This window comes from Papio anubis, chromosome 1 (assembly GCF_008728515.1).
Source record: "Papio anubis isolate 15944 chromosome 1, Panubis1.0, whole genome shotgun sequence".
Taxonomy (NCBI): Eukaryota; Metazoa; Chordata; class Mammalia; order Primates; family Cercopithecidae; genus Papio; species Papio anubis.
Window position 1 is genome coordinate 19,126,952 of NC_044976.1, and position 17,518 is coordinate 19,144,469.

General features: G+C 38.1%; 1 protein-coding gene across 29 annotated transcripts in view; it reads right to left on the reverse strand.

Annotated features, from left to right (window-relative positions):
- The window catches only part of EIF4G3 (eukaryotic translation initiation factor 4 gamma 3), a 376,290-nt gene that overhangs the window by 78,543 nt on the left and 280,229 nt on the right, over positions 1–17,518 (reverse strand). For 21 of the 29 annotated variants that reach the window (XR_004183106.1, XM_021936998.2, XM_031665056.1 and 18 more), the window contains 5 exons: positions 15,398–15,486; positions 10,265–10,511; positions 5,362–5,495; positions 3,176–3,295; positions 1,965–2,075 (listed from right to left, as the gene is read on the reverse strand). Coding sequence is in view for 26 of the 29 variants with exons in the window: in XM_021936998.2 (XP_021792690.1) it covers positions 1,965–2,075; positions 3,176–3,295; positions 5,362–5,495; positions 10,265–10,511; positions 15,398–15,486 (701 nt within the window). In the remaining 3 variants the exon portion in view is untranslated. Of the gene's footprint in view, positions 1–1,964; positions 2,076–3,175; positions 3,296–5,361; positions 5,496–10,264; positions 10,512–15,397; positions 15,487–17,518 lie in introns of those variants that run through there. The other 8 variants (XM_021937011.2, XM_031665098.1, XM_031665104.1 and 5 more) reach the window with 2 other exon arrangements.

Below are 17,518 nucleotides of genomic sequence, written 5' to 3' on the forward strand. Positions count from 1 at the left end.
TTAATTATAAGATAATTTGGAGAACTAGAAAGTTATTTGAAGTATGGAATCAGAAACTGCAAAGAGTAGGGGAGTAGGGCTGTTGCTTTTTTCCAAACAGCATTATTTTTGTTACTGTTTTTTTGAGACAGAGCCCCGCTCTGTTGCCCAGGCTGGAGTGCAGTGGTGCGATCTTGGCTCACTGCAACCTCTGTCTCCAACTTCTGCTTCCCAGGCTCAGGCAATCCTCCCACCTCAGTCTCTCAAGTACCTGGTACTACAGGTGTGTGCCGTCATGCCCGGCAAATTTTTGTATTTTTTGTAGGGACAGGATTTCACCATGTTGCCCAGGCTGGTCTTGAACTCCTGGACTCAAGCGATCTACCCGCTTTGGCCTCCCAAAGTGCTGGGATTACAGGCATGAGCCACTGTGCCTGGCCATTTCTGTTTCTTTATATGTTGATATTTATGTCCTGTGACATTCCCATCTGTATCTATATCAATATACCAAGGTAAGCTGGGCACATTAAGTGGAGAATGTCTGTTATCTAGGAGACAGGCTGGAAGAATAACTTGCCTTAAGGCTTAACATATCAACATTACCCTGAGAGATCAAAATTTCACTTAAAAACTAGCTTCTGACATAGAACAAAACTGCTTAATAAAAGTAAATTAAATAATTAAAGTTGATACTTTTGGAGCTACTACAAATTCTAGATAATGTCTCACTTCTAGTCACATTACTTTGAATGTACCAGAATAACTCACTGATCTCACATATGTAGGTATACAGAGGAGTGGTATACACTGTGATAAAGTTACTTTTAAAAATTATTTTCTATTTTCAATAATTTAAAAGAGACGTCACTTATTCTAAACTCACAATATTTCCTTTTTGTTATAACTAGTTATTAGCAAACAATGACTAGCAAGCTGGTAGTGAAAAGTGACAATATACATTGGAAGAGGATTTATACATTTTGTGAGCCACCTATCAACAAAATTGGGCAATATGATAATAACCACAGATGCTATTATCCACAGAATATTCAAAACAGCATCAACATTATTTCAAATATTTGGCAAAACAAAGATATAAACCAAAACCAAAACGAACAATAATACAAATAAAAATTTCAACATTAAAAAAGGAAATAATATTTAAAAAAAGGTATAAAATGGTTCTAGAAAGCTGCTTTCTAAGACGTGCTGGTGAGGTAACTCAAGATTTAAAAAAATTTTAATTTAGTATTTCCTGAAAATAGATAAATGTGTGAGAAACAGAGTATCTCACATACACAGGTCTCTAAAATGGTGATGGTAATGACTCAATAAACAGTATGCTTCAAATTCAGGTGGTTTTCAGTAGTTTTTACAAAGTCTACAACACACTGTAGGCATTCAAGTATATTCTATCACTGTTTGGTTGCAGGAAAATAATCAAATAATTTAAATATCTACAAAGTGACATTTGTTGTCAGACAATGTAGTCTTAATTCAAAGCAGGTTTCAAAAGTTGCCATTTCAGAAATAAAAAGGTGATGGAGAAACAAAAAGCGTCACCTTACATAAAATGAAGTAACAGGGTGATCTGCAAATGTACATCAAACCCCAAGCTCCTCCAGAATGTTAGATGTATTGCTCTCTATGCCATTCTAACTTGGGGAAAAGAGGTATTCAACATCGTTGGCAACTTCCCCCATGCTTTCTGAATTCTACAAAGCATGGAGTAGGCAGAGTCTGCCGAATCTTGCACAGTGCAGTGCCCCAGCATAACTCCACTGGTGATGCCACTTCACTTCCACCGCTGAAGAGCCTGCCACTGGAGGTGTAACAGCAATCTGCAGTTTACCGATACTGTACTCTTTTGTACTTGTCATTTGTTCAAATTTTGACTTAACAATCAATAGTAAATAAAAAGAGCGTAACAGAAAATATTGTAACACCAGAGACTATTATTACAAAAAACAAAGCGTTCAGCGCACCCCTAGAGGCAGGCTCTTCACGGGTGGGTGTGACATCGCCAGCGGAGGGCAAGTTGGGGCTTTGCTCTGTTCCAGAATTGGCAATCCATGCCTGCTCTGCACTTTGCAAATCTGTAGAAACAAAGACAAGACATGATCATTAGCTGAATGTCATCAGAGATCTCCAGTATATCAGGACACCTCAAAACAAAACAGGAATCTTATCAAGGTTGGCGCTCTCTCTATATATTTTTTTTCAGAGACAGGGTCTTGCTTTGTTGCCCAGACTGGAGTGCAGTGGCATGATCATGGCTCACTGCAGCCTGGACCTCCTGTTCTTGTTTTGTCAGCCAGACTGGAGTACAGTTGCATGATCATGGCTCACTGTAGCCTGGACCTCCTGGGGTCAAGTAATCCTCCCACCTCAGTCTCCCGAGTAGCCAGGACTAGGACTATAAGCATGCGCCAGCATGCCTGGCCTATTTTATTTCTTTTCTTTTCTTTTTGTTTTTGTGGTAGAGACAGGGTCTCTCTTTTTTTTTTTTTTGGTTGAGACGGAGTCTTGCTCTGTCGCCCAGGCTGGAGTGCAGTGGCCGGATCTCAGCTCACTGCAAGCTCCGCCTCCCAGGTTTACGCCATTCTCCTGCCTCAGCCTCCCGAGTAGCTGGGACTACAGGCGCCCACCACCTCGCCCGGCTAGTTTTTTGTATTTTTTTAGTAGAGACGGGGTTTCACTGTGTTAGCCAGGATGGTCTCGATCTCCTGACCTCGTGATCCACCCGTCTCGGCCTCCCAAAGTGCTGGGATTACAGGCTTGAGCCACCGCGCCCGGCCCGAGACAGGGTCTCTCTTAGTTGCCAGGCTGGTTCTGAACTCCTGACCTCAGGTGATCCTCCTGCCTTGACCCCACAAAGTGCTAGCATTACAGGCCTGAGCCACCATCCCCGGCCATGGTTGGCACTATTTTTAAACCTATTTGCAGGTCACCTCAATTGAAAAAATGGGGGAAAAAAAAATCAAGACCAAATTAATGCAGACTAGCTTCTGTCAAGTAAAAACAACTCAAGTGTATTCTTTATTTGCTTTAATATGAATATGGAAAGGATAGTCTTTGCCTCTTCTTCTTCTTGACTAGAATCAGCGAACAAAAGCTGCTGTCTTGCCGTGAGGTAGGATTTCATGGAGTCTGTGCCAGTATCTAACTAAGTGAATTGTAGGGAACTTGCACTTACAGGCACGCCTCTTCCACCAGGTGTCTGCCTTCCAAAATCAGCAAAGGCTGGTGTAAAGTCTGGTCCTCGAGGCAAAATCCGAGGATCCAGAGTTCGCATTGGCAATTTGGGTTGGTTGATCTGCATGAAGAAGCAAAAGAAACCTTAATACATGTTCCAGAGCATTCCCTGCCACAAAAGATAACAAAAAATTTGACTGAAAGGTTACATCAGCTTAAACGGTAAGCACACGGTAAGCATCAGCTTTGGAACCAGCAGAAGCCCAACCTCATCCATGGCAGGTTCTCCTGGGCTATCCTTAGAGCCATTAGGCTAAAACAATGTTTTCCGACACCCTGAGAATGATTTAGGCCTTAAATTTCCAAGTAGGGGCTATACATAATCAGTAGATTGGCTCACTAGATACTGAGGACCAACTGAAAGGCACAAGACATTTTGAGATCCTCTACGCTAGCGTCAAATTTTAGAAATAAAAAAAATATTCACCAGGACATAGAGCACTTGCCTATAGGAATCCTGCTACTGCTCATTTTAGTTTTGATGCTGTAGACTTATGGTTAGTAAAGAATGTATTATGAGTGGACAATAAGTCTTAAAGGAGATATGTTTAATGGGTGATGATTCATTTAAAATTTCACTGTCTGCCTTGTTAATCTGAGATATCTGACTTTGAATAAGTATGTAATGTGACTATGGACGACACAAAGTTAAGCAGACCAGTGAGAAGTCAACTAATTAGTGTCCAAAGTCATAAACAGATAAGGCAGCAGGACAGGCAGGAATATTTTCTAAGAGGATAATCTAATTTGGTGGATATAACACTTGACTTCTGAGGTACTGAAGTAGCCTCAAATTAGCACCATTAATCAATCATTCAGCTGTCCTCACATAACTATCTAGGAGAGAAGACTTAGATACCACCAATAGAAGTAAGAAGACCTATTGCTATAAGAAAGTAAAATAATATAAATGAGTTCTGGATAAGCAGCTCCTGGACATCTTTATTACCCCATTTATGCCGGAGGCTGCAAATTTTTTTGTGTGAAAAATCAGATCTTGGTTATGACCTTGAGCAGTAGGATACAAATAACTCCCACAAGCTTAGCATTCCAATAATGAAACACTAGGCATAAATCAGTTAAGAGGTAGATATGATTCCATAAGATAGTTAATCTCTACATTTTACATTTTTGTTCCTCTACAAAACAAGAATACTTCAAGCTTAGTCATCAGCTCTGGTTTATCTTTGATTTCCATGAAATTACTTTAGTAGATCTGACTTTACTCCTTTTAATTTAGTAAACAAATATTGACTGTACTAATTTGCTGTGTGCACCATTAAGATCAGATGCAAAGAGGAAGGATGCCTATTTGCACAAGATTGGGGAATTCAATCACTGGAGGTATCTATCAGGGAAATTTTGAGATACATATTATTTGAATCATGTTGACTCTCACTTATGTTTGATCTGCCAAATACCTTCCTAGATTTCTGACCTATCCTCAATGCCGACAGAATTCCATAATGAACTTTTAGAACAATGAGGAAAGACCTCTGTATCAATTTAGCCGTATGTTTCCCCCGACAAACACAAATTTTTTTTTTTTTTTTTTTTTTTGAGACGGAGTCTCGCGCTGTGTCACCCAGGCTGGAGTGCAGTGGCGCGATCTCGGCTCACTGCAAGCTCCGCCTCCCAGGTTCAGGCCATTCTCCTGCCTCAGCCTCCGAGTAGCTGGGACTACAGGCACCCGCCACCACGCCCGGCTAGTTTTTTGTATTTTTAGTAGAGACGGGGTTTCACCATGTTAGCCAGGATGGTCTCGATCTCCTGACCTCGTGATCCGCCCGCCTCGGCCTCCCAAAGTGCTGGGATTACAGGCTTGAGCCACCGCGCCCGGCCACAAAATTTTTATATCACCAAAAAACAGCCATAATAAGCAGATAAATCAATTAATAAACATTAAAAAAACACTAGTCCAATATGGGCCAAATCCCAAAATGACTGTAACCTATAAGGAACTCCAAATCCAACAGTGTTTAGGGAAACAAATTCTTAAACATTAGATATTTTTATATCATTTGGTCTAACAATTACTAAAAACTGCTGATACTTCACATATTTGCACTTATAGTTAAAATCAGTTCCCACCAAAAAGAACTAGTTTTCTCTGAGTATGCAGCTTACCTTGTCAAGAACCACATCACTGATAGGAGGCAGGCCCTCTGGTTTTTGTATACAGGCTGGCATGAACTGGAAGTCCAGCAGAAACTCCCTGTCATACTGCTTCTTACCTTCAGTATCAGTAGGCTTCCAGGATTCTAGAAAGAAGAATACAGGCAGACAACTGTTTGTAGGGCATTATATTATATATGTCATGCATTGCAAAACAACATTTCCATCAACAGCAAACTGCATATACAACGGTGGTCCCATAAGGCTATAATGAAGCTGAAAGGTTCCTATTGCCTAATGACACTGTAACTATCCTAATATGGCAGCACAATGCATTATTCACATGTATGTGTTAATGGTAGTGTAAACAAACCTACTGTGCTGCCAGTCACTTAAAAGTATAGCACATACAATCAAGTGTATCACATAATACTTCACAGTAATAAGAAATAACTATGTTACTGGCTTACGTACCTACTACACTATACTTTTTAATCACTAGAGTATATTCCTTCTACTTATTAAAAAAAAAAGTTAACTGTAAAACAGCCTCAGGCAAGTCCTTCAGGAAATATTCCAGAGGAAGGCACCGTTATCATAGAAGATGACAGCTCTATGCATATTATCGCCCCAGAAGACCTTCCAGTGGGACAAGATCTGGAGGTAGAAGACAGTGATGTTGATGATCTTGACTGTGTATAGGCCTAGGCTAATGTGTGTGTTTGTGTCTTAGTTTTTAACAAAAATTCTTAAGTAAAAAGATAAATAATTTTAAAAATAGAAAAAAGCCTATAGAATAAGGACATAAAGAAACAAGGCCAGGGATAGTGGTTCACACCTATAATCCCAGTACTTTGAGGGCCAAGAGTTTGAGACTAGCCTGGGCAATGTAGTAAGACCTAATCTCTAGGAAAAAAAATCTTTTTAAATTAGCTGGGCGTGGTGACGTGCAACTGCAGTCCCAGCTATCAGGTGGCTGAGGTGGGAAGATCACTCAAGTCCAGGAGGCTGAGGCTGCAGTGAGCTATGATTGCACCACTGCACTCCAGCCTGGGTAACAGAGTGGGAGATTCCATCTCAAAAAAAAAAGAAAAAGAAAAAGAAAAAAGAAAGAAATATTTTTGCATAGCTGTACAGTGTGTTTTAAGCTAAACATTATTACAAAAGTAAAAAAGTTAAAAACATTTAAAAGTTTATCAAGTAAAAAGGTTACAGTAAGCTAAGAATAAATTCATTATTAGAGAAAGTACAAATTTTAAAATAAATGTAGTGTGCCCTAATGTTTTTAAAATCTACACCAGCCTACAGTAATGTCCTAGGTCTTTACATTCACTCACCACTCACCCAGAACAACTTCAAGTCCTGCAATCTCCATTCATGGTAAGTGCCCTATACAGTGTAACATTTTAAAACTTTTATATAGTATTTTTACTATACCTTATCTATGTTTAGTTATATTTAGATATACAAATACTTACTATTATGTTACAACTGCCTACTATTCAGTATAGTAACATGCTGTACAAGTTTGCAGTCTAAGAGCAGCAGGCTATACTATACAGCCTAGTTGTGTAGTAGGCTAGAACATCTAGGTTTGTGTAAATACTCTTTTGTTTGCACCAGGAAGAAACTGCCTAATGATGCATTTCTCAGAACAAATCACCGTCATTAAATGATGCATGACTTACATCCCCTAAGAGTACAAAACACTTTCCAGTATTTATCTCTTCATGAACAAACACAAAATAGAAGGGAACAATGAAATACAGTCAGGAAATATTATGTGAAGATTTTAAACCATCACTTGTTCTTTCATCCCTTCTAAATACCTTTGAGTAGTAAAATAATCTAAAGCAAGTAGGAATCATTTCACATACACACTAAACAACCTTTGGCCAGGGACATATAATAATCTTCACTAAATAAACTACCAAGCCCTTAAATAACTAAGGAATAAGAAACCTGATAAAACCCTTGGCTTCATGAAAACGGATAGTTTGGTTGTTCACTTGGAAATGTTATTTTAGAGAAAAAAAAAAAAAGCAAAAGGATACAAAACACAGAAACAACTTATTTAAGATAATGAAATGTCTAAGCAGTTAGATACTAAGTTTTCTTCCTTGCCTGTAATTTCTTTTTGTTTGTTTGTTTTTTTTGTTTTTCTTTGAGACGGAGTCTTGCTCTCTCGCCCAGGCTGGAGTGCAGTGGCGCAATCTCGGCTCACTGCAAGCTCCGCCTCCCGGGTTCACGCCATTCTCTTGCCTCAGCCTCCCTAGTAGCTGGGACTACAGGCGCCCGCCACTGCGCCCGGCTAATTTTTTCTATTTTTAGTAGAGACGGGGTTTCACCATGGTCTCGATCTCCTGACCTTGTGATCCGCCCGCCTCGGCCTCCCAAAGTGCTGGGATTACAGGCGTGAGCCACCGCGCCCGGCCTGCCTGTAATTTCATCTAAAAAAAAAATCACAGTTTTCTTATTTTAATTAATAAAACTCATCAAAATCAGACTCCAGATTACTTCCTGATAGCAGATTGGATCCTCTTTATATTAGAGGTTCCTAATGTGTAGGTTATAGACCCACTGATGGTCTTTGAGAATATTCCAGATGTTTTCCACCATATCTTTATTACCTATTATATTTATTAAAAAGTAGACAGCTTATTGGGATCTAAATTTCAAACTGTTTTTGTTCCAATTACCACTGTCTTTTTTCCAATTACTGCTGTTAAATATTACAAGAGCAAAAGGTAGTTGGTCAATTATAGTCAGGGCCTATATTGTAAAACTGATGGATGAAAAGAATTAAAATATAATATGAAATATAACTAACATAAATTATGCAATATACAAAATGTTAAAACAAAATACAGTAATACAAAAATATAATTTACATAGTCTAAAAATAGCAATAGTGTTTCCATTTTCTTAAGATACACTGGCGATGGCTACAAGTACTCTGTGATCTGGTACAAGCCTAGATCTTTTTCTTTATTTTTGAACACAGTATACAAGCCTAAGTTGACAAAAGCAATTCAGTACACTCAGTCCTAGGGTTTTTAAAAAAAACTTTTACAATAGCATAAATTTACAATTTCATAAAGCCCATTAACAGGAGTTTACTGGTAGTGAAAGATCAGTATATCAAAGTGGTAAGGGCTGGGCGTGGGAGCACTTTGGGAGGCCGAGGCAGGACGACTGCTTGAGCATAGGAGTTTGAAAGCAGCCTGGCCAACATAGAGAGACCCTCCCTCTGTAAAAAATAAAAAATAAATAAAAGAATTTAAAAATAATATAAAATAAAGTGATAAGTAATAGTCACTGGTTTTCAAACATCTCTGACTACAACTCACAGTAAGACATAAAATGACCTCATGACCCAGGAGAATCATACACCCATACATAACTACAAAGTTTCCAAACTGATACTTATTCTCACTACATGTAATAGACAGACATTTTTTCATTATATTATCCTTTTTTAAAATGTTGGTTGTGACCTATAAATTTCACAATCTATTAAATAGTATGAAACCCAACGGTTTGAAAAACACCTATCTAGGTTATCTTTGAGGTCTGGTATTTTACATTGGAACCCTACCTCCTGCAAAACTTAGTCTAGATGTGGCAGACTAAGGAAAACTTTTCACCTACTCTAAACTTTTTTTTTTTTTTTTTTTGAGATGGAGTTTCGCTCTTGTTGCCCAGGCTGGAGTACAATGGTACAATCTCGGCTTGGGTTCAAACGGTTCTCCTACCTCAGCTTCCCAAGTAGCTGAAATTATAGGCATGTGCCACCATGCCCAGCTAATTTTGTATTTTTAGTAGAGACGGGATTTCTCCATGTTGGTCAGGCTGGTCTCGAACTCCCGATCTCAGGTGATCCGCCCGCCTTGGCCTCCCTAAGTGCTGGGATTACAGGCGTAAGCCACCATACCCAGCCCAAACTTTCTATCAAAGGAACCATCTTTCCTCACAGATCCACACCAAATCTCTCCATATATCTCAAAGTCAGTCACGGTTCATATAGTATTACGTCACAGGATTAATGCATTTGATGGTGTCTTAAGATAAATCCTCCAGGGTTTGTATTTGTTTACCATATGTTTATCAAATATATTCCTTATTTACTTGTTTAGCATACAGATTTACCGCAGGGGACCTCCCATATTGCAGGTACTCAATATCTTGTTTCAGAGTTCAGTTCTACAGAGTGATTTCTGTCAACAGAGTTCGAGTCTTATGAAAGACGACTAACGCCATCTCAAGGAATGTGGTAATATCTCTATATCCCTTTCAATTAAAACAAATAGAATAATTTTTTTTTTTTTTTTTTTTTTTTTTTTGAGGCAGAGTCTCGCTCTGTCGCCCAGGCTGGAGTGCAGTGGCCCGATCTCAGCTCACTGCAAGCTCCGCCTCCCGGGTTCACACCATTCTCCTGCCTCAGCCTCCCGAGTAGGTGGGACTACAGGCGCCGCCACCACGCCCGGCTAATTTTTTTTGTATTTTTAGTAGAGACGGGGTTTCATTGTGTTAGCCAGGATGGTCTCGATCTCCTGACCTCGTGATCCGCCCGTCTCGGCCTCCCAAAGTGCTGGGATTACAGGCTTGAGCCACCGCGCCCGGCCAGAATAATTTTTAAAATCAAACTGCACCCACTAGCCTGGAACTGATTCCCTCTGCCAGATGCTCTTCCAATGCCAGTAAAAGGGGAATACCAGTGTCGGGTATCATTTCCATCAATACAGAACTCTCTGGATTTGCTAGTCACTAACTTAGGCTTGATGATCTGTCCTGTAAATATTATATTGTGATAAACCTCTTTCTTCCATCCAGTATCTCTCTATCAAAAGGCAACATTTCTCTAAGGTTGCAGTAGAGGGAAAAGAGGTAAATAGGAAGGCAGGTATAAACTTACCTGGTTTAAATGGAAACGTGACCCCGTCACCAGAACTATCGGTGGAGCCTGAATTAGCATCTATTCCTTCACCCTCAGAAACACTCTCAGCACCATTACGTACTGGCTCAGCCTCTTCTCCATTTTCTTCCACAGCTTTCACTTTTTTTAGGTCAGAGGGGTCTCTTTCAGGATGAAACCCCTGGCTCATTTTATCTTGTTCAGATTCAAGTACTTTGTCAACTGAAAGTTCCTCTTCGGCTTTAGGCTAAATAATAAATGAACAAAGAGGTTACATTTTTTTCATGGGTGTAAATATACACAGAAACCTACATCAACCCCCTTCAAACAGCAAAGGAAAACATGTCACTCAAGATAAGAATGTCTGTGTTCAGCATGTTGTATTAGAATGGTGAGTTTAAAAAAAATACTTTTCTCATTTCAGCACCTAGGAAAAGGAAGACAATTCAAATGGCTGCTGAAATGCTTTAACATGAGACTAATAATATCCAAATGTACCAAAGGTTAGAATGGAAAGAACTGTTAATCCATGGAACTTTACGAACATGAAAGAGTCCTAGTCAGAAATCTAAAACGAGCACTACGCTACCCTTGCCATTAAAGCTCCACAAATATAAAAAGAAACACTGGAGGGTATTTTTTATACTGTCCTCTGGCTGTGGAATTGAGGGTTTGGAGAAGTGCTCAAAGCATCTAAGTTTTATAAAGCTGATCATATCTCATTTTACAAAAAGGCCACTTGCTAGTTAAAATCTATTTTGTTATTTGTTCTTAGACTTCTCTGAGGCTGTGACCATATAGAAAAATCTTGTATAGCCAAAAAAAAAAGAGAGAGAGAAATCTGGGATCTGGAATATCACATCTATTTTCAGAAGGCAAAAAAGAACTGAAGTTATTCCTTAGATTATTTTTGACCATCTTAGTGTCAGATATCAAACAAAAATGGTTTTGTAAAGGCCTCATGAATCTTCAAAACTCCTTGAGGCAAAGTTCTCCACGAACTCCTTTTTCATGAAGGGTAAGCACTCTGAAAACAATCCTCTGAAACAAGTACTCAGAGGTGTTCTAATTGATAAATTCACACGAGGAGAAGAGCCAAGAACTGGAGCTGGTTCAGCAGAGGATAGTGTAAAGTAGTGTCATATATAGCAGAAAGTAGTTCACCCCAAATAATCTATGAAATTACATTTAAAACAATTTTTGAGTGACAAATACTTCTTTGTTAGATAGTATTAAAACAGATATAATACTAGCAAATTTTATTTTGCCATATAACAGATCATGGTTGAAAAGCCAATAAATTGTTTAATGTTATTAATAGAAACAGTTTTTAGACTCTGTTTCTAATAATGGAAATAAAAAGTTCATGCAAATATGCACAAACCCCACCCCACCCCTATTCCCCCGACTAATCCATGGAAAAAGATAGTACATAAAAATCCTCAAAAGACAGACAGACATAAAATTCCAAAAAAATAAGTTTGGAAACAATTTATTTTATAAAGCATGGCAGAAAGTTGGTATCATTTAAACATTGAAAAAACCAGATCTACCAAATTTGAATCATGAATCAGCAGCCTCATTTTTAAAAATTTTAGACTCTAGTATAGTCTAATTATAATAATCTTATAATACCATCTCATAATTAAGTACAGGTCATCAAGAAGACATTTAATAAATCTGGGATATGAGTATGTAAATGGTATTTAACTTATTAAACAGCAACCTAACCAAATTATACAATGATACAGAATTCTTATTTCAGATCTTATAAAATGTGAAAAAGTTTTTTTTAGAGAATACAGCGCATACTCTTCTCTGTATCTACAATCAACAACCGTCTATCACATAGAAACGGAGGCTACATTACTCAGAAATTTAATTTCTAACTGGAAAAGGAAGTATAAAGAAACAAGTTTTATGAATAACAAACCATAATTCAGAGAACACGGAATCACTGAATTATCTCAGGTGTATTACTATGAGGGGTATTTGAAGAGAATAACAAAAATAGCTTAATTAAATATTACGGGTTTTTTGTTTTGTTTTGCTTTTAGCAGGATAAAATCCTAGTCAACTAGTCTGTAAGCGTCTAACAGTTCCTAAATTGTTTACGCAGAAAACCAGATTTAACAAAAAGATTACTTCACTGGCTGGACAGCCAAAGGTAAACCTTTTATAGGAACCTGTTAAGAATTCACTTGACAGAACTCTATGCTTAATGCAATGAGTTTTTTAAAAGTGCTAGAAAATCAGACTGGCAACTATGCATATAATAATTGATGAAATGCTCTAAAATTTTAAAACTTATTTTAAGATACTTTGCCCAGCGATTTTAACATGAAATCATCCTTCATCCTTACTTTTCTAGGCTATAATTTTTTTATTTTTTTTTTGAGACGGAATCTCGCTCTGTCATCCAGGCTAGAGTCAGTGGTGCGATCTTGGCTCACTGCAATCTCCACCTCCCAGGTTCAAGCGATTCTCCTGCCTCAGCCTCCAGAGTAGCTGGGATTACAGGCATGCACTACCATGCCTGGCTAATTTCTGTATTTTTAGTAGAGACAGGGTTTCACCATGTTGGTCAGGCTGGTCTCAAACTCCTGACCTCGTGATCTGCCCACCTCAGCCTCCCAAAGTGCTGGGATTACAGGCGTGAGCCACCGCGCCCAACCTCTAAGCTATAATTTTGATAAATATCTTTAATAATGCAACAACCTAATATGTAACCCAAATAAGCTGATACCAGAAACAAATTAGTTTAAAAGCTGAGAAAATAAATCTAAGAAAGGGGGAGCTTGATTAGTGGAAATGAACACAACGGTATCCAGTGTTTACTACACTATGCCAACGAAAGCTCAGTTTTAGGAAAGACAGAAAAAAGAATTTCTGAAAGAAGTCAGTGTATAAAAAAAACAAATATTTTTTTGTCTTGCTTTAGTTTTTAAAAATTTTTTAGGTTACTTTATTTTTTTGAGACAGTCTCGCTCTGTTGCCCACGCTGGAGTGCACTGGCACAATCTTGGCTCATTGCAACCTCCGCCTTCCAGGTTCAAGTGGTTCTCCTGTCTCAGCCTCCTGAGTAGCTGGGATTACAGGTGAGCACCACCATGGCCAGATAATTTTTTTTTATTTTTAGTAGAGATGGGGTTTCGTCATGTTGGCCAGGCTGGTCTCGAAATCCTGGCCTCAAGTGATCCTCCTGCCTCAGCCTACAAAAGTGCTAGAATTACAGGCATGAGCCCCTGCGCCCAGCCTTGTCTTAAGGTATAAAGTTAAGAAAAAGTGATTGGTTCAAAATAAGTCAAAACAGTTCTTGTGTTTGAAGAGTAACAAGCTAAAGAAGCTTTATAGCCAACTCCGGCCCAAGGGCCAATTCTGGCTCACCACCTGCTTTTGCACAGCATACAAGGTAAGGATGATTTTTATATTTGTAATATCTGACAAAATCTGGAAAAATATTTCCTGGCATACAAATTCAGATTTCAAGGTCTATCAATAAAGTTTTGTGAAGATACAACCATGCTTCTTTCATTTACACATTGTTGATGGCTGCTTTTAAGCTACAGTGGCAGATCTGAGGAATTGTGACAGCATAAAATATTTACTATCTGGACCTTTACACAAAAAGTTTGCTGAACCTCAAGCTGAAGATTAGGATGAATATTTGAAGGCATGGGAGGAGCGGCCTATCTAATATTCAATAATGCTTAGAAATCCAACATGAAGTATAACATAAGAAAAATAACAAAAAACCAGCTGAATCTAAAACGAAATCAGGATTGTATGTGATCCCCATGCCTCTGGAAGGTATTTTATTCTCTGTAGGAGCAACATTTCCTTGTTCAGCTGCAAAAGGAGTGTACCTCTATATCTTACTGCCAGTTTTTACACCCTAATAACCACAATGAAATCACACCCATCAACATTTTAGTGGTTGCTATGAGACTAACAGTGACATCAACACAGCATCATGTAACAGCAATGACAGCACAGGGAAAGTAACCAAGGGGTACTGTTAGATGCCCAAAGAAGGTAAGAATTATAACTTGCTAGAAAAGCCGAATGAATTAAACACGCTCAAAGTTATCTTAAGAAAATTTTTACATTTTAATATTATCATGTTAAACCTTGAGTAAAATTATTTTTAAAAAGTAGCTAAAAGAATAGTCAAAAAAGGGAAAAAGCTACATACAGATTTATATTGCTCTTCATTTATAAGCTTCAATACATAATGCTAAGGATGTTGAGATTACAGACAAGGAAATTGTTACAGTAATCCTTAGGACTGATTTGCCCTTGTTTCTTCCTCACATTCATCTCTTGGACTTGGTATGTTTTAATCTAAAGCAAAATCTGGCATGGCTTATTTTAAGACAGACAAACCACATGAAGAAAAGTTATGTTTCTGGGATGCAGTTAACAGATGACAGATTCAAAATGAATTTCTTTATAATGTACTAGATGAATTCTACCACCATTACTAATGGCATTTTTAAAAACTCTCCATTTTTGTTTACCAGATTATCTTTCTATCAAGTTAATACAAAGAAAATTTCTAGTTGGGGGAAGAGAAGAGTTAACCAAAAATTGTCATTTTATTTATTTATTTGAGATAATGTTCAGCTCTGTTGCCCAGGCTGGAGTGCAGTGGCATGATCACATCTCACTGCAGCCTCAACCTCCAGGGCTCAAGCAATCCTCCCACCTGAGCCTCCCAAGTAGCTGGGACCACAGGTATGCATCACCATGTCTAGCTAATTTTTTAAAAACATTTTTGTACAGTCAGGGTCTCCCTATATTGCCCAGGCTGGTCTCAAACTCCTGGGTTCAGGTGATCATCCTGCCTTCACCTCACAAAGCGCTGGGATTACAGCTGTGAGCCACTGTGCCTGGCCAAGTTTGTTATTTTAAAAGAGGTATTTTGAAAGAAAAACAAGAATTCAATGAAATCAAACATGCTACTAAAAATCTTTTTAAAATCCTAACATAAAATGGACTTAAAACAATTGGTCTCTGAGCTTGATATATTAAGTTTTGCTTAAAAAACTATTTCAAGAAATAGGTATAAACACACACCTGTCTATGAAATGGCACCACTGCTCTCAATATGAACTTAAGAGATTTGCTTACCTCCAATTCTGCCTCTAACATCTCTTCAGTGGTTCGGGTCCGATCTTTTGGTTTCTTCCATGTCTTTGGTACAGTTATAGCTATTTGAGCTGAAATACAAGATCAGGCCCATTACTTGCCACTGCAAAGTCATTCTGAGAAATATTAGGTCTAAGTGATACCTATATTCACATTCAGCAGGATAAAAGAGAACTTCACCTATACCAAATAAATAGTTGGCTGATAAAGTGAACAACTCTGTAGTAGCGCAGAGATTGCAACGTCAAGTGCTGTGGGTACAAACTCATAGCTTTCTAACCAGTGGCCTCCGTTCTTCCCATTTCATGGTTAGAAATATCCCAGCATGTAATTCAACATGTGATGAGTATGCACATAAGAAAACTGACTTGTGATCCAATTCTAGACTTGGGTCTACTTCTATTAATCAACTATGTAAACTTAAGCAAGTCACAGGTCTCAGGCTCCTACATTATTCAGCTATAAAGTATAAGAGTGAGACTAGATATCTAAAGTTACTTCAAGCAATAAAACATAAAACGCTCAGGATTCTGTTATTTTTAAGTTTTCCAGACAACAAAAGGATACTTCAATTAAGGTTTTATTAGATAGGCAGCATTTCTAAAACATTCTGTTTTCATCTCAGATCAATACTGTTTGCCTAGCCTTTCATATTGCTAGAGTGAAAACTAAGAAAATAGATAATTTTTACTGAACTATTCCATCATTTCAGAAATTCTAGATTAAAGGATTAAGTTTACAAAGGATTTTTAAAAATTCATCTGGCTTACAAATTCCACAGAATCATGGGTGTATAAGTGAAAGATTTTAACGATCAGATAGTAAGCTGATAATATTAAACTGCTTCTACAGAGGGCAACTTATGAATCAATAGACAGGTGTGAGGTACTATAGGAGGATGAACAGGGAGAAGAGTTAAAGAAAGGCCACTTAATAGGGAACATTACCAAAAGCAAATAAACACAAAGCTAAAGGGTATCATCTAATCTGATTCGCTACAGAAATATAAGATAATTCACTGAGACTCTGGGACAGTCTCATCTTTTTCGGTACGACAGTAAAATGTGCACATTTAACATTTAATATTTTTCCTCAAAATTACTGTACCATCTTAAAAAGTACTCTGCATATCTTCGTTATACACATCTCACACCAATTATTCTTTTTTCTTCCCCTCAGGAACCATTAAGGAAACACTAATAGACAAGCTGATATATTCTTGCTTTGTATCCTACTCAAGGTAAATTTTTTCAAAGGATGGAAACCATGGGTGGGTTTAAATTTGCTATTGTCTCACAGCCTTCTACTGAATACGTATATTCTGTAGTTGTCTCTCTGCATTTTTTCTTCTGATTTGATATAACCAGTCTGTTTAATGCGCTTCCTCCAAAATTCTTGGGATTTTCAACTCTGCTTCCTGAATCTTTTTTTTTTTTTTTTTTTTTGAGACACAGAGTCTGTTTCTGTCAGCCCAGGCTGGAGTGCAGTGGCTGACCAGCTCACTGCAAGCTCCGCCCGGTTCTCACTTATTCTCCTGCCTCAGCCTCCCGAGTAGTTGGGGACTACAGGCTTCACAAATCACAGCCTCAAGCAATTTGTATTTTTAGTAGAGACGGGGTTTCACCGTGGTCTCGATCTCCTGACCTTGTGATCCGCCCGCCTCGGCCTCCCAAAGTGCTGGGATTACAGGCGTGAGCCACCGCGCCCGGCCTGCTTCCTGAATCTTTTTAGGAGTTAGAGAGTTCAGAGAATCTGTAATATTATTTTGTTTTGCATTTGTATGAATTTAGCTCTAAATCTCATTCATGGAAAAGAGGAAGAACATTTTTTGGAGGATTTTGGGGCCTCAAATATAAGCTCAAAAGGAACTTCCTCTAAACAACAAAAAACAAAGATCAACTTTTCTTTCCACAAATATATCAAATATACTCAACCCCAAAACATGAAACAAAATATTTCTTCCTTGAGTAATATAACACATTTAACATACTTGGAAAAAAAACAGCTGCCGAGCCAGTGAGAATTGTTACTCATCTTGTTTAGGTGGCTATTTAAAGTCTTGATTTAAAACAATAATTCAGAAAAAGAGGGACAGAAAGAGCA